The following is a 13082-nucleotide window of genomic DNA, read 5'->3' on the forward strand; positions in this document are numbered from 1 at the left end:
TATTTTCTAGTTTGGAAAGTAAATCATTTAAAAATCAAAGTATTGTTGTTTTTGATTTCGAGTCTGTTTAACCTCAATCGCACAAAATATTTGAATGGAAGAACCACACTCCTGGGTACTTTCTTTGATCTGGGACTTTTAGTCCGTATTACATAATATTATCTCTTACACCGCACATTCTATGTATTATTACTGTTTCTAAAGTTAAACCTTTATTTTTGTTTCAGTTTTTTTTTTCTTTTTGACCAAAGCCAAAAAAAAAAAAAAAACTGAAACAAAAATAAAGTCAAACAGCAGAATTGTTTAGTCGCATCAGACGTCACTCATATTTCCCGTGTGTGTCTGTGTGTGTCTGTGTGTGTGTGGGGCTGATTCAAGGAGGCAGGTAGAGGTTGCGGGGGGGGGACGGGGGGGGTGAACGTCGCGGGTACAAGGTGCTAGCTGAGCTTTGACGACGTGTTTACAACTGGATAGAGAGAAGTTTAAAAAAAAAAAAAAAAATTAAGCTCCAACTTTTTCTCCACTGAAAACAGAGCTCGCTGTTGACCAGAATAACAGGATGACTGGGTCTGACTTGCTCTGGTCCCCCCCCCCCTCCCAGCAGTTAATGGGGTGTTGCACGGCGCGTCAGCCTGTTGTTGAACTGTGAAGTTTAATGGCGAGATGACCTGACACTCGCCCATGACACACACACACACACACACACACACACACACACACTTGCAACTTGCAGTTTCACACGCAATATGGTGCAAGTCACAGAAAATGAGGCTAATTTTATCAAAACAGACAAATGTCCAATGATCAACCAAAGACTAAAATTGTGAGTCAAAATAAGCATTTTCTATTGATTTTATTTATCAAGGGCTGTTTTTTGTTTTTTGTAACTCGATATATCAAGTACATACAAAGGCAGTGGTGAGTGATTGGTGCTTTTTGTATTCCTGCAAATGGGAAATAATGAATCTGTTTGTGGCGGCAGTCATGCGCAGTGAAGCTAGGAGTTAGCCTTAGCCATGTAGCATTTTAGCCAATTATTATTCATGCTCTCATTGATTCCTTACTTGCCCATCCATCTTGCCAGGCTTCGGGGGGGGTCGGTCTTTGTTCGGTCAGTTGTTGGCACGAAATAAGCAGTCAGCCGACCTCACGTTTAGCTACGTGAAAATGAGTCTTTCGGGTTTCTTTTCAGTCGCTGCAGTTTTTAACTCAATGTTCTGAACACCGACTAGGTCAGTTAAAATTGGCTGTCAGATACTCTGGTTGTGTCTGCGATGTGAATCCATGCTTGAGTGGGTTACTGAAAAAAGATTCAACAGTAGAGTTCGTCACGAGTGGGTCCTCGGCTGAAGCGGTTTCGTATTTTTCTCGACTTTTCTTTAAGTGCCTTCTTTGTAGTCGGATTTTATGTCGTCTTTGTTCACGAAAGCACTCTTTACAGAAACCCTCAAGTAAGGAGTAAAAAGCTTAAAGACTCACGTCAAGACTTCATTACGCCCTGATACGAGGTCATCACAGCTTCAGTTTTGTCTTTAATTAAAATGTGTGCCTGCGTGCGTTTGGTGACGTAATGGCTCCTAATCTGTCACAGCTCAATTGCATAAATGATCTCTATTAAAAAAAAAAAAGGTATTGAATTAGACGAGTTGCATAACTTGACATTTTTTTTTGGGCGGTGTGTCGCAGAGGTGGATTTATCCGTAAATGACGAGACGTTGGGGCAACAAAGCTAACGAGCAATGACGAGACCGCTGACGACAAACCCTGCTTAGATTACCGTAAACCAAAGCCGCAAACAATCAGCGCCTTTGTGCTTCCGCTGCCGAAAAGCTCCTCATGTGCTTCTTCTTACACACAGGCTCCGAAAGGAGATTAGATTCTGATTAGACGCACGGCCTGGGTCGAGGCCGCTATAACTTGCTAGAAAAACCGTTGCGACTGTAATTTGCTCCGCCGCTCTTGTGAATAATTTTAGGGAGGTGGAGGTGAAGGTTGGAGTCGGAGCGTCGCTGCCTTTTTTTTTTTTCTTTCTTTCTTTTTTTGCGACAGACGGCTGGCGCTTTGTGTAAGGCCGTAAGCTTCCGATCTCTCATTAGCGTGTCTAGACGCGCAGCGTTCAAAACGGAAGGATGAATGACTAATCATGACTCCGCATGAATAAATGTAAATGGAAGATTTAACGTACAGCGTTTGTTTTCTTTATAGGAATATATACGCACGGCTCTTCGCAAATACGCATTTCCACCGAGAACGTAAATAAAAGGCATTCACAAATGCAGTGGCGGAAGAACATTTTGTACACCTCGTGTATTCATGATGTACCGTATTGCTGCTGAGAATCGCTCTTAAGCCTCCAAGTTGCAGTTTATTTTCGAGCAGTGGCCAACTTTTAGCCATCCAGCTCAGAAGTGGATGCTTCAGCAAGATGACGTCCTCGTGAACACATCCAGTGCACAAGACAAACAAGATTTGATCTTTTTTTGGGGGGGATCCGTATTTCATCCTATTGCCATGTGTTTGTGCGCCGCTGATGCAACCAAACCTTTTGAAATATAAATATCCAACAATAAATATCCGAAATTTGAGACTCGTCGGACACGGAACAAAAATCCACTTTTTTTTTTTTTTACCCCATCAGGCAACTGGAGGCTGAACAGGGTTCAGAAAACCAACTGCTCCATCCTCTCTTGTTGCCATGTGGCTGTTGAGGGAAAACGAGCAGGGAGCCTCTCGGACCATTGTTGAGGCCGAGGCACTTCAGACGGCTTTCTTAAAGGCAATTTTTTGGTCTTTTTTTTTTTTTTTCTTCGTTTTCTATTCCGAAGTGACTTAACATTGTCAGTCCGCTCGCGTGACAAACCTCTGGTCATTGTTGCTCTTCAAACATCAACCTTCTAGCTAGCTAGCAGATTGATATGCTGAGATGCCATTTGAACATGTGAGGCTTTGCTGGAGCTCCTCTGTAAACAGTATGGCCCTTCATTGAACGCACGATCTTCGCTTGGTTTACGTTAAAACTAAAGTTTCGGCACTGCAAAAAAAAAAATTTTCACTTCTTTTCACATTATTACAAAAAAAATCATGAAGCTGTTGTGGACGGTTGGGCACTTTAGTTTTTCCTATTATTTCTTCCGTTATTTTCTTGACATAAATGGATGTCACTGGTGTGAATTAATCTCCATCAACCGTTCCCAATTAATTATTCAATAAGTTGGACAAAAAGCACAAACGCACACACATTGTTGTTTTAATTTTGTAGCTGCTTTCAGGCGGGTGCAACTGTCAAACCCTTTCGAGATCACAGCAACTGCATGGATTGTTCTTTGTGTGGACAGAGCAGGGCATTGTGGGAGCCGTGAGCAGCGTTATACAGCTCGGCAAATATTTGAGGTGCCGCCCGGTTCTGTTTACCTCAGTCGGAGCCTCAGGTGGCGGCAGCGGCTGGTGAATTATGCATCAAAAAAAAAGGAGGATGGAAAGTCAGAATTCTGAACGCGGAAAGGTACGGAGCGATCGTAAAAGTGCATGCAGGCAGGTGGTCCATCAGGTTTTTAGCATTCGCTCTCACTAGTTTGGCCAAAGGACCAATTGATTTTCAAGGAAAGCAGCGTCGACAATATTGATGTCGGGGGGGAAGAGAGACGTCGGACTAAAACCAAAGAAGACACAATCACTCACAGACGAGAGTCGTAAATCTTTATGAGCAGGTTTTGAAAACGGTACATATGCATCTTTGATCATATTCACTTATCGATTGTATCATTATTGTTGGTTTTTGGAACGCATGAGTAACACCGACTACGACATCAGAGGAGACAATCCTGCGTCTTCCAAAGTGATGACAGAACAGAAGGACGATCAAAGAACAAAGTCACTCCAAAGGACAAGAAAACTCTTTCACAAAAGGTGACACGATGTGTTTACACAGTGCAATCACAGCATAGAACTCCGGGCCTTGATTTGGCGCCTCAGCTCGCTCCTCTGCGGTAGAAATGAGCGACTTTGTCTTTAGTGCATCTTTCTCGATGAGCCAATCCGCAAAAGTCACAGCGTCAACCAGCTCGATTACAAAAAGGTGATTCGAACGGCTCCCATCACGTCGCCCTTTGGCGTGGGGCCAATTTCTACAAGACGGAGAACTAAGCTATTCGATCGGCCCGGTCGGGTCCGACTACGCAGAAATATTAATCACCGCGCTGTAAATATTTAATGTCAGCTTGATTGGCCCTGTGTAGAACCTGCAGAGCCTCAGGTGTCGAGTGAAAAACCCGAATACTGGCAGCTACTGTTTGAGAAAAAAAAGCAGGACAGGGAAAGGAACGAAAGAAACCATGAATAAACCATCTCATCAGTGAGCAGCTCCAACACGTCAATATCATGTCGGCCCTTTGACCTCGAGGGGAGCGTCCGCTGTTGCATCTGCTGCTGCAGGGTCTGCTGGCCAAAGGTTCACGGGTCAACGGTGGGGATGGTGCTGACCTTGTTGTTCCGGCTGATCCTGCGCTCGGGCCGCGCCCTGGGCAGTTTGGTCTGGATCAGCTCCTCGGGCGTGTTCCCCAGGGGCGGCAGCAGCCTCTTCTTGCTGTTCCTGGTCTCCGGGAGCCACTGGGGCGGCAGCTCGAAGGGCCCGAACCCAAACTGCGTGGAGTCGTCCGCTTCGGTCGGCGTGGCCGGCGCCACCTGGGACGACGTCACGCAGGTGCACGCGTGGACGGGAGTGACCCGCGGTGCCGCGACCGGCTGAGGGGCCTCCTTGGTGATAACGGAGGGGCCAACAGGCCCCTGCTGGGGGTCCTTCCTGGTCTCCGCTTTGAGGCTCGCCTGCCTCGACTGACCGCCCTGCTCCTCTTTGGCTCCTTGTTCGCCCGTCGCTTCTCGCATTGGTACCTCGTTCTCGACGGCCTCTTCCTCCTCTTCCTCCGACGGCCGGAAGATCTGCTGCTGGCCGATGTTGAACATCTCCAGGAGCTGACTCCCGGAGCGGCCGGCCGTCTCCAGTCCCGCCGGCTCCCCGATTGCGCCGTCTCCGCCCAGAGAGGCCAGGCCGCCGGTGCTGACGACGTTCCGGCGACTATAGCGCCTCTGGATCCTGGCCAGCAGGTCCAGGCAGCTGTGACGGGCCGAGCGGTTCACCGTCAGGAACAGGAGCGGGTTGGTGAGGAGGGACACCTTAGGGAGCCACAGGGCCGTCAGGTACAGCGAGACGGGCAGGTCCTGGGCGTCGGCCAGGATGGTGCGGTAGACGACCACCGCCCCGTAGGGGGCGCAGCACGCCGAGAAAGCCAGGACGACGGCCAGCAGGGTGGCGTGCAGCTCGGCCTCCCGCTGCGACACGTACGGAATGGAGATGCTGTTCTGGGGCGTCCGCAGCGCCGCGATGATCACCTTCTTCTTCTGGCTGGCGCTGAGCGCCCGGCGGATTAGCAGCATGAAGAGGAAGACCAGCGCCAGGGGCAGGATGATCGCCGCCACGTTGTAGACCAGCACGTACACGGCGTGGCCCAAGGAGCCGGCGCGGTCGTCTGAGCAGGACGAGGCGACGTATATGTCCGTCACGTTGGTCACGGCGAGCACGGGGAGGCTCGCCACGGCCGCGTAGACCCACATGTAGATGATGAGATCCCTGGATCTGGCGTCGGAGATCTTCCTCTCCAGCGGGTAGAGCACCGAGTAGTACCTGAGACACAGAAACGCAAGCAAAGAGCTGGACGACTTGACCACCAACATGGAAGAGAAAAGGCTGTAAGCATGGGATGGGCTTGCAAAAGGGAAATTACAGGGGCATGCCATGCCATTTCTCACCACTAGAGGGCGCAGCTGAGCGTATGTATACGAAAACAAAGGGACTACACCAACCTCCTCTCCCATCTCCATTACTCCGCCTCCACCCTTGTCTCATCATGTGTACAACAACAAACACTCACTGGACATGCAAGGAAAAATATCAACTGACATTGTAAGCATGTGACAGGCGTGTGAATGTCGAGTGAACAAGGTGGATAAGGTGTCACCATTAGCTAGAATTATGCTGGATATAACTTGTAGGGTTTGCCTATAAAGAGAACTTAGCATGTTGTTTTCTAAGGAGACCACTGCCTGACATGCATCTGATGCAAATTCTTGCTATGATACATTTTTTTTTTTTTTCGTTTAGTTTTTTGTTTTTTGTTTTTATCTAAAGTTAGTATGAAACAAACTGAACCACTTTCGTATTTTCACCGAGTTCCGTGTTTGACGCAGGTCCGTCACTAATAAGGGTCCCCCTGGAAACGCAACATGGTAACAGAGTTCTGGTAATGGAAGGCGAACCTTCGGATTAATCGTTATGTCCAGCAGAATTTTAGCTACCGTTAGCATGTCCTGGACTGTACTGAAGTTTCAACCTGGTTCATCACTTCTGGCCTTGTAATGAAGTTTGAATCTTTAGTACCTTGATGTACACAAACAAAAAGAAAATTAGCTTTACTGAAGGTAAAACAACACTGGGCAAAGTGTGGACGGGCTGTTGCCACTTCTCAGTCCAACTCTTACCAACTTACTGACTATTACTAACTTTTACAGGTGTCCATTACCAGTCTATTTTTTTCCAATGCAATGTTTGACGCCGGAACGTCAACAGAGCTGCATATTGTGTTTCTGATGACGTCTTAAAGTTGATTAACACAGGCAGTCAACTGGACCCAAGACCTTTCCAATACCCACATAAAAATAGCAGCGCAACGAGACAAAGACACAGTCTGCTTCACCGAATTAATACATGGAACGGAAATAAACATCAAATGCACACATGTTAGAAACTGATGCGTCAGTGTTACGTTCAGAAAATGCACCTCGTGTATTTTCAGCCCAGCCAGTATTGAAACTGTGACCCTCTCATTAGGTAAGAGCTTCAAGTGGATTTGCGAAACCCGGGAAATCATGCAAGCGTTACATAAGGAGAAATAATGTCGCAGTGGAAAGAGGTGCAGTTGTTTTGTATTATAAAGGTCGGCAGTCTACTTTAAGAGCAAGTTAACACCTTAGTGGCTTGCAGGGCGAGTGGTTTCTGATGAGAGGGAAAAACTCAAGCTTTTTTTTTTTTCAGCAAAACTTTTTAGCTAGCACCAACAGCAATGAGGCGTATTACTGTTCAAATAAGCTCATCATAAACTGTACAATACAGTGTTTGCTGTGGAAGTGATTAGCTTTGAGATTTAACTGACCTTTTTTGGTGCGTTTAGAAACGGCTTGTTTGAATTTTGTTCTCTAACCGTGTGTTAACCGTGTGTTAGCGGTTCCTGCTAACAGTTCCCGTTAACTGTCTGTGGGTAATGTCCGTGCACATGTAAATAAAGTGTGTGCAGCCACCCGACAATGAGCGGGACTCCACCTGTGCTCTTTCACAACCAGTCTCGTGATCGTGGTCGTGGCATTGAGCCTAATAAATATTTCAATATCGCAAACGGAGTACGATAAAACACAATCCTGTCGGTTGCTTAAGACTTGCAGGAGAACCGCGGTGCCTTTTTTTTTTGTTCGAACCGGATTGCAGGGCCGCTGTGAATTTCCTTCTGCACGGGTTAAAAGGCAGCGCATGACGTTTGAAGCGCAGCCACAAACACATAACGGGGTCTCTTCATTTCACCAGACAGTCTGTCAACCTTTCAATGTCCTCTCCTTTGAATCAATCGAAAGAAATCACACGCACTTGCTTGTTTCTCCCAGCATGCTTAGGGTGCCTGTATATGTACGCATTGCCCTCCTTGAGATTAAATAATTAATTGCTTAGTTAACATGCTGCCGTATCGGTTGCCATGGAGGCGATAATATAATCTTTGCGGCAGTGAGGCCGCCGACGGCTGAGAACGCGACAGCAATATGACAGAATATGAAGTGGAATCCGGGGAAAAGAAAAGAAAAAAGAAACAAGAAATGAAACAAACCTTTGTTCGGTTTGTTTAATTCGGCGGCTTTACTCGCTAATGCATTTTACATCAAAAGCCCGAGTTCAAAATATGCTAATCCTAATATATGCAGCATTTGGGGGGTTGAAGTCTGCTAAGCACGCAAACTTATCAGACAGCCGCTTGCAGTGGCAGAAATGAATCAGCAGGAGAAAGCAACCGGCAGTCTATTGACATAAGTCTGCCTTTTATCATTTTTTTTTTTTTAAATGTTAAAACTCAAGAAATATTACCGAATGTTTCTGAGGGTGAAGGGAACCGCTTCTCGTGGATCTCATTTTTAGTGTTTGTATGTTTTTTCAGGCGACAAATTAGAGCGCTGAGAGAAATCCTCTTTCATAAGCCGGAATTGCCAAAGAAAAGGTTGCCAGCGTGTCTGTTCGTGAGGGAGTAATAGAGAGAGCGAAGAGCGGCAGAACTCGTATCGGCCTTTTTTTTGTCTCTCTGTGGCAGCTCCAGGCACTGCAGGGCGGCTGCTCGCCGTGCTCGATGGAACGCGCTCTATTGATCGCTGGCCCAAGGACCCACCGTTCCCGCCGCGGGGGCCCCCGATTAAACAGAAAAAAAGCCCAAAGAAATAACATAATAATTCACTCCCGTGAAGACACGCTCGCACGTCTTTGCCTTTCGCATGTTTCCCGGGAGAGAATCAAAGCAACGGCCTCAACCGCGATGAACTGCGAGTCAATTTCGGTCTCCTCGTTTGTGAATTAATTAGAGCTATTTTGAGGAACATGTTTTAAGTGCGAAAAAGCAAACGTTAACCACACGCGCCATATGGAATTTTTCCACTCCACTGGGTTCAATTTTGCGTGTCCATCTAAAAAGGGGAACATGGGGAATTTTTTTTAAATGCAACCAAAGCCCGGAGCGATTATTAAACTTGGACCACGTTCAACCCCCGACTATTGACGAAACTGATTAAGGCAGAGTCGTGTTTCCGGTGCCGCTGCGACGAAGGTCAACCTGATGATGCATTGACCGAAGACAGTCCTGCTTTGATTAGTTTGACTGGGGCCACTGCGGTTTTGTAGTATGGATGTAGCTTAGTGGCTTCAATTTAGTGGTTAAGTTTCAAGACTTAAAGTGTGTGTTTCGCTTGATTTATCATTTTTATATTGGTAAAAGCTTAATGTACTGCCCATAAATGTAAGAATACACATAGAGCAAAGGGCTTGCTCCTGGTTAGCTGCCATAAATTGACATCTCTGATGCTCGGCTAAATCTTGCCAAAGCCAATGTCCAGTTCAATAAAACTTCTATCATCGCCGCAGCAACAAAGTGGAGACCGTTTCCAAGCTTTCCACCAAATCTAGCTAGCTCAAATGAACCGCGCTAGTAGCTTCTTTCCTTTAAATGAAAATAACCGTTCATAATGCAGCCATACGCGGATGACATTTCCCAAATGGATCCGCAAGATTTTCGCAATCCAGCTTCCCCGGTGAGGTACAAAACCACAGCACATCAAAGACTTGCTGCCTTCCACCCATGGCTGAGCAGAGAAAGCGTTGATTTATTCGACGAGAACGACGACGCAACTTCAAACTGACCTGTCCAGTGCGATGGCGCTGAAGCTGAGCACGGTGGCCGAGCAGAAGAGCTTGTGCAGGAACTTGAAGGCTTTGCAGAGGACGGCGGCGTGAAGCCACCAGCAGCAGCGGGGGCTGGCGCCCAGCGCGATGTCGAAGGGGACGCACACCAGGCCTGCGCAGATCCCCGAGCACGCCATGTTCTTCACGAAGCGGTTGGTCACGGACTTGAAGACGTTCGTGCAGCAGGTGCACCACAACACCGTGGCATTTCCTGCGGAGAGTACGCACACGTCTCTTTAGAGAATACAGTATTCGCTGTCTGCTGCGTGCGTGTTTGTGTGTTTATCTTGCGTGAGTTACAGTATGACTGATTATTTCTTTGATTGGTTGTTCCTTTCACCAGACACGTGTAGTTTTCCACTGCACGTACACCAAAACAAACCGGCTACCTGCACTTGCTCAACGGCCTCCAGTGTTGTGAACAATGAACCACCACGGAGTAAACGAGGATACAAGAGATATGGCGGGACGGTGAACGTTTTGTGAATGCCAAGCGACGCAGTTTCCTGTATTATTTTGTGCTCCTGTGCAACTCGGCTACAATTTTAGCAGAACTTGTTCTTGCTAGCGCTGAGTGAGAGTCGTATTTTCACTGCCCCTAGTTCTGTACATTGCAAAAAGGATCAATCAACTTTTATTTGTACAGCCGTATGTCCCATGCAAAGCTGTCTCGAGGTGCTTTGCGCAATCAAGACAAAACCAGTTGAACCCTGAATCACATCGGCTCCATCTCAAATAAAATGCTGTGATTTGGGAAGTAAACCTTGCGCTAAATGTGTGCAAATTACACTCTCAGGAAGGATGCAATGATTGAACTCATTTTAAAAGTCTGAAATGTTATTTTTAAGGGGTATTTTTTAAAGGCATCATTACCATAGGTAAAATGCAAATGGGCTCAAAGGTGAAGAATTTAAATTACGCATTACAAAAGTTATGATTAAGAAAGGGAACAAATTTAAAAAAATCTTTCCATATTTTGCAGGAGGAGACAGGGTTATTTTTAACAATCTTGAAGAGGGTTAATTAGCATTAACTCTTTGACTGGAGTCACACATTGTCCCAAGTGTTATCCTGTTTACACAAACAGAACAAGCTGTTAAGAAGAAAAAATAAAAAGTCCCCTTGAATTAATTATTTGGTGTGTCTAAAAATGGCCCATACCACAAATCAGGGTTTTTTTCAGAAGAATTTTCTGTGACGTTTGTTTCACCTCTTAGTTGTACACGTGAATGTGCCTGTTTGCCCGTCACGGTCCGCCTAGTGATAAATTAACAGCTTGCCGGAGGTGCAGCCTCCCTCCTCTGGCTGCAGCCCCACGGCGAACCTGAGTGTGGTGCGGGCACTGATAGAAAATGGATGGATGGAGGTGCTGCAGGAACAGATGTTCTCTCTGGAGAAGAACACATTGTGCTCCGCTGCTTGTCTCGTGATGCGTCGGGGTTTCAGTGGCAGGCATTGTCACAGAGCTGGCACGGCAGTATTATTTCAGGGCTACGGTTTCGTGTTGCGCAGTCGCAGCAGCAAATGTGAGGACGCAACGCCAATTTTAATTGAAAAACTTGCGTTGATATCACCTCCCGTGTGCTGTGACAGAAGGTTATAGGTCCTTGTGTTGTGCGCTGTTAAACACTTTATTGTGAAAAGACAAGCTTCTTTAAAGAAAAAATGGAGGGGGGGGGGGGGGGGACAAAATTGCCGTTAACTACAATTAATACAAAGAAAAAATCTCAATGACATCACAATAGTATGGCCTGATGGGAGATGAAGAGACAGTGATTAATAAAACATAAAGGTAAACTTTACAGTCTAAAAACATTCCCCCCATTAAAACAATGTAAAGTTCTAGTACTTGTTTAACGTGTTTAAATTAAACTTTATGTGAAAATGAAATGTTTGGAGTTTGGCTGACTGTGGCCGTCGCACCTTGATATCAGACCTCTGTGTCCTCGACTAGTTTGCGCTTTGTCCATACCAGTTCGGAATTTGACACCTCCGAAGCAGCGTTTGTAACCACTCTCATTTTTTGACAGCTGACCAATCAAAGAAGGATGTTCGCATCCCATCAACGTTGACAGCAGCAGTGTAGAGGGTAAAAAGATTGACTGTGAAGACGGTGAACTGCATTGTTGTATTCAGACGCTAGAAAAACTAGCATGTTAGCTAGTGCAGAGTTAGTGCTAGTACAGATTAGTTTAGGACAATGACAAAAAAAAAAACACATTTTTTTTCTTTCCACTGTTAAACATCCTCATTAACGTTTTCAGCTCAAAACGTACACCTACCTAAACGTGACCAAAAGACCAACATATTTCCATGTGTAAGTGCTAGCAGCTAGCAATACTTCGGGGTACACCGAAGAGCTGCTCACAGACGTTTTTGTATCTATTTATTTATTTATTTATTTATTTATTCATTTATTTATTTATTTATTTTAATATGGACCTGAGTCTGGAATAAAGTTTATCTATCTATCTATTGTTGTGGTGACACTCATGCTAGTAACTCAAAAAGCTGAAAAAAAAGAAGGTTTTTCAACAGAGGGCCCCTTAATAATTCAGCAGTTTGGAACAGAAAATGCCCTCTAGCAGTTCCAAAACACCTCCTCACTCCTAAACCTTACAAGTGCAGAGAAGTTTGCTGTTTCCCCAACACCTGAAAATGGAGACATTGGGAAAATAAGGTTGCTTGATGGAATTATAATTAACAACTTGTTTTGTTTGACAGTGCCTTACTAAGAAGAAGAAAAAAAAAGCAGGAGAGGGAGAAGCGTGTGTTTTCCCATCTGGTATTGACCAGCCTCAATTTCCAGAAGCAGAGGGCTCTTGACTGGAAGAAGAACGGTTGTCATGAGAGCGGTGCGAAATGACTGGAAGCATTCCGCAAACCCTCCAGCTGCTCCTCAGCTTTGGTTAAAACAGGAAGTGATGTTTATCTCCCCTTAGTGGCCTTTCCTCATCCGATTCTTCAGTGCCAAGCCATTTTATCAAATGTCTGTGTGAATGTGGGGGTGGGCGTTTGTCTGTGTGCGCTGGTGGGGAGGGGTGGGTCCGTATGGGGTGGGGGGAGGGGCAGTGGAGTTTTTTTTTTTTTTCTCATTGTTACTATTATGATTGTTGTTCTTATTATTAATATTCTTTGTTTTGCTTTGTTTTGTTTTGTTTTATTTTGTTAAGCACTGTGGGTTGCACATGTTATTGCACATGGGTTGCAGTGCTATACAAATAAAGTTTATTATTATTCTTATTCTTATTTATCTTTTGTCCGATATCTTTGTATGTTTTTTTTTTTGTCACATGTGCAAAATCACAAATAAAGAAGAAAAAACTGCCTGTGAAACCACAGGCTGAGAAAGACTGACAGGTAGACGCAGGGTTTCGAATGTTTCAGCCAAGATTTCTTTTAAGGTTAAGAAACATAAAAAGCTCAAGTTAGAAAGGCCGATCAACTCGGACGTCACCCACAGAGCTCGTTGTTCTACTTCTGCCCGTGGAGAGCTGTTGACGGGAAAGATGTGAGAACCTGAGAACTCTTGGGATGGTGTGACGTC

At 45.6% G+C, this 13082-nt stretch overlaps 1 protein-coding gene across 1 annotated transcript in view; it reads right to left on the reverse strand.

Annotated features, from left to right (window-relative positions):
- Nucleotides 1-3690: 3690 nt before the first annotated feature.
- The window catches only part of gpr176 (G protein-coupled receptor 176), a 15413-nt gene continuing 6021 nt past the window's right edge, over nt 3691-13082 (reverse strand). The window contains exons 2-3 of the mRNA XM_076037598.1: nt 9494-9746; nt 3691-5677 (exon numbers count right to left, since the gene is read on the reverse strand). Of these exons, the coding sequence (XP_075893713.1) occupies nt 4450-5677; nt 9494-9746 (1481 nt within the window). The 3' untranslated portion in view covers nt 3691-4449. The remainder of the gene's footprint in view (nt 5678-9493; nt 9747-13082) is intronic.

Source organism: Nelusetta ayraudi, unplaced genomic scaffold (genome assembly GCF_046127955.1).
Source record: "Nelusetta ayraudi isolate G7.1 ecotype Tasmania unplaced genomic scaffold, CSIRO-AGI_Nayr_v1 ptg000052l, whole genome shotgun sequence".
Classification (NCBI taxonomy): domain Eukaryota; kingdom Metazoa; phylum Chordata; class Actinopteri; order Tetraodontiformes; family Monacanthidae; genus Nelusetta; species Nelusetta ayraudi.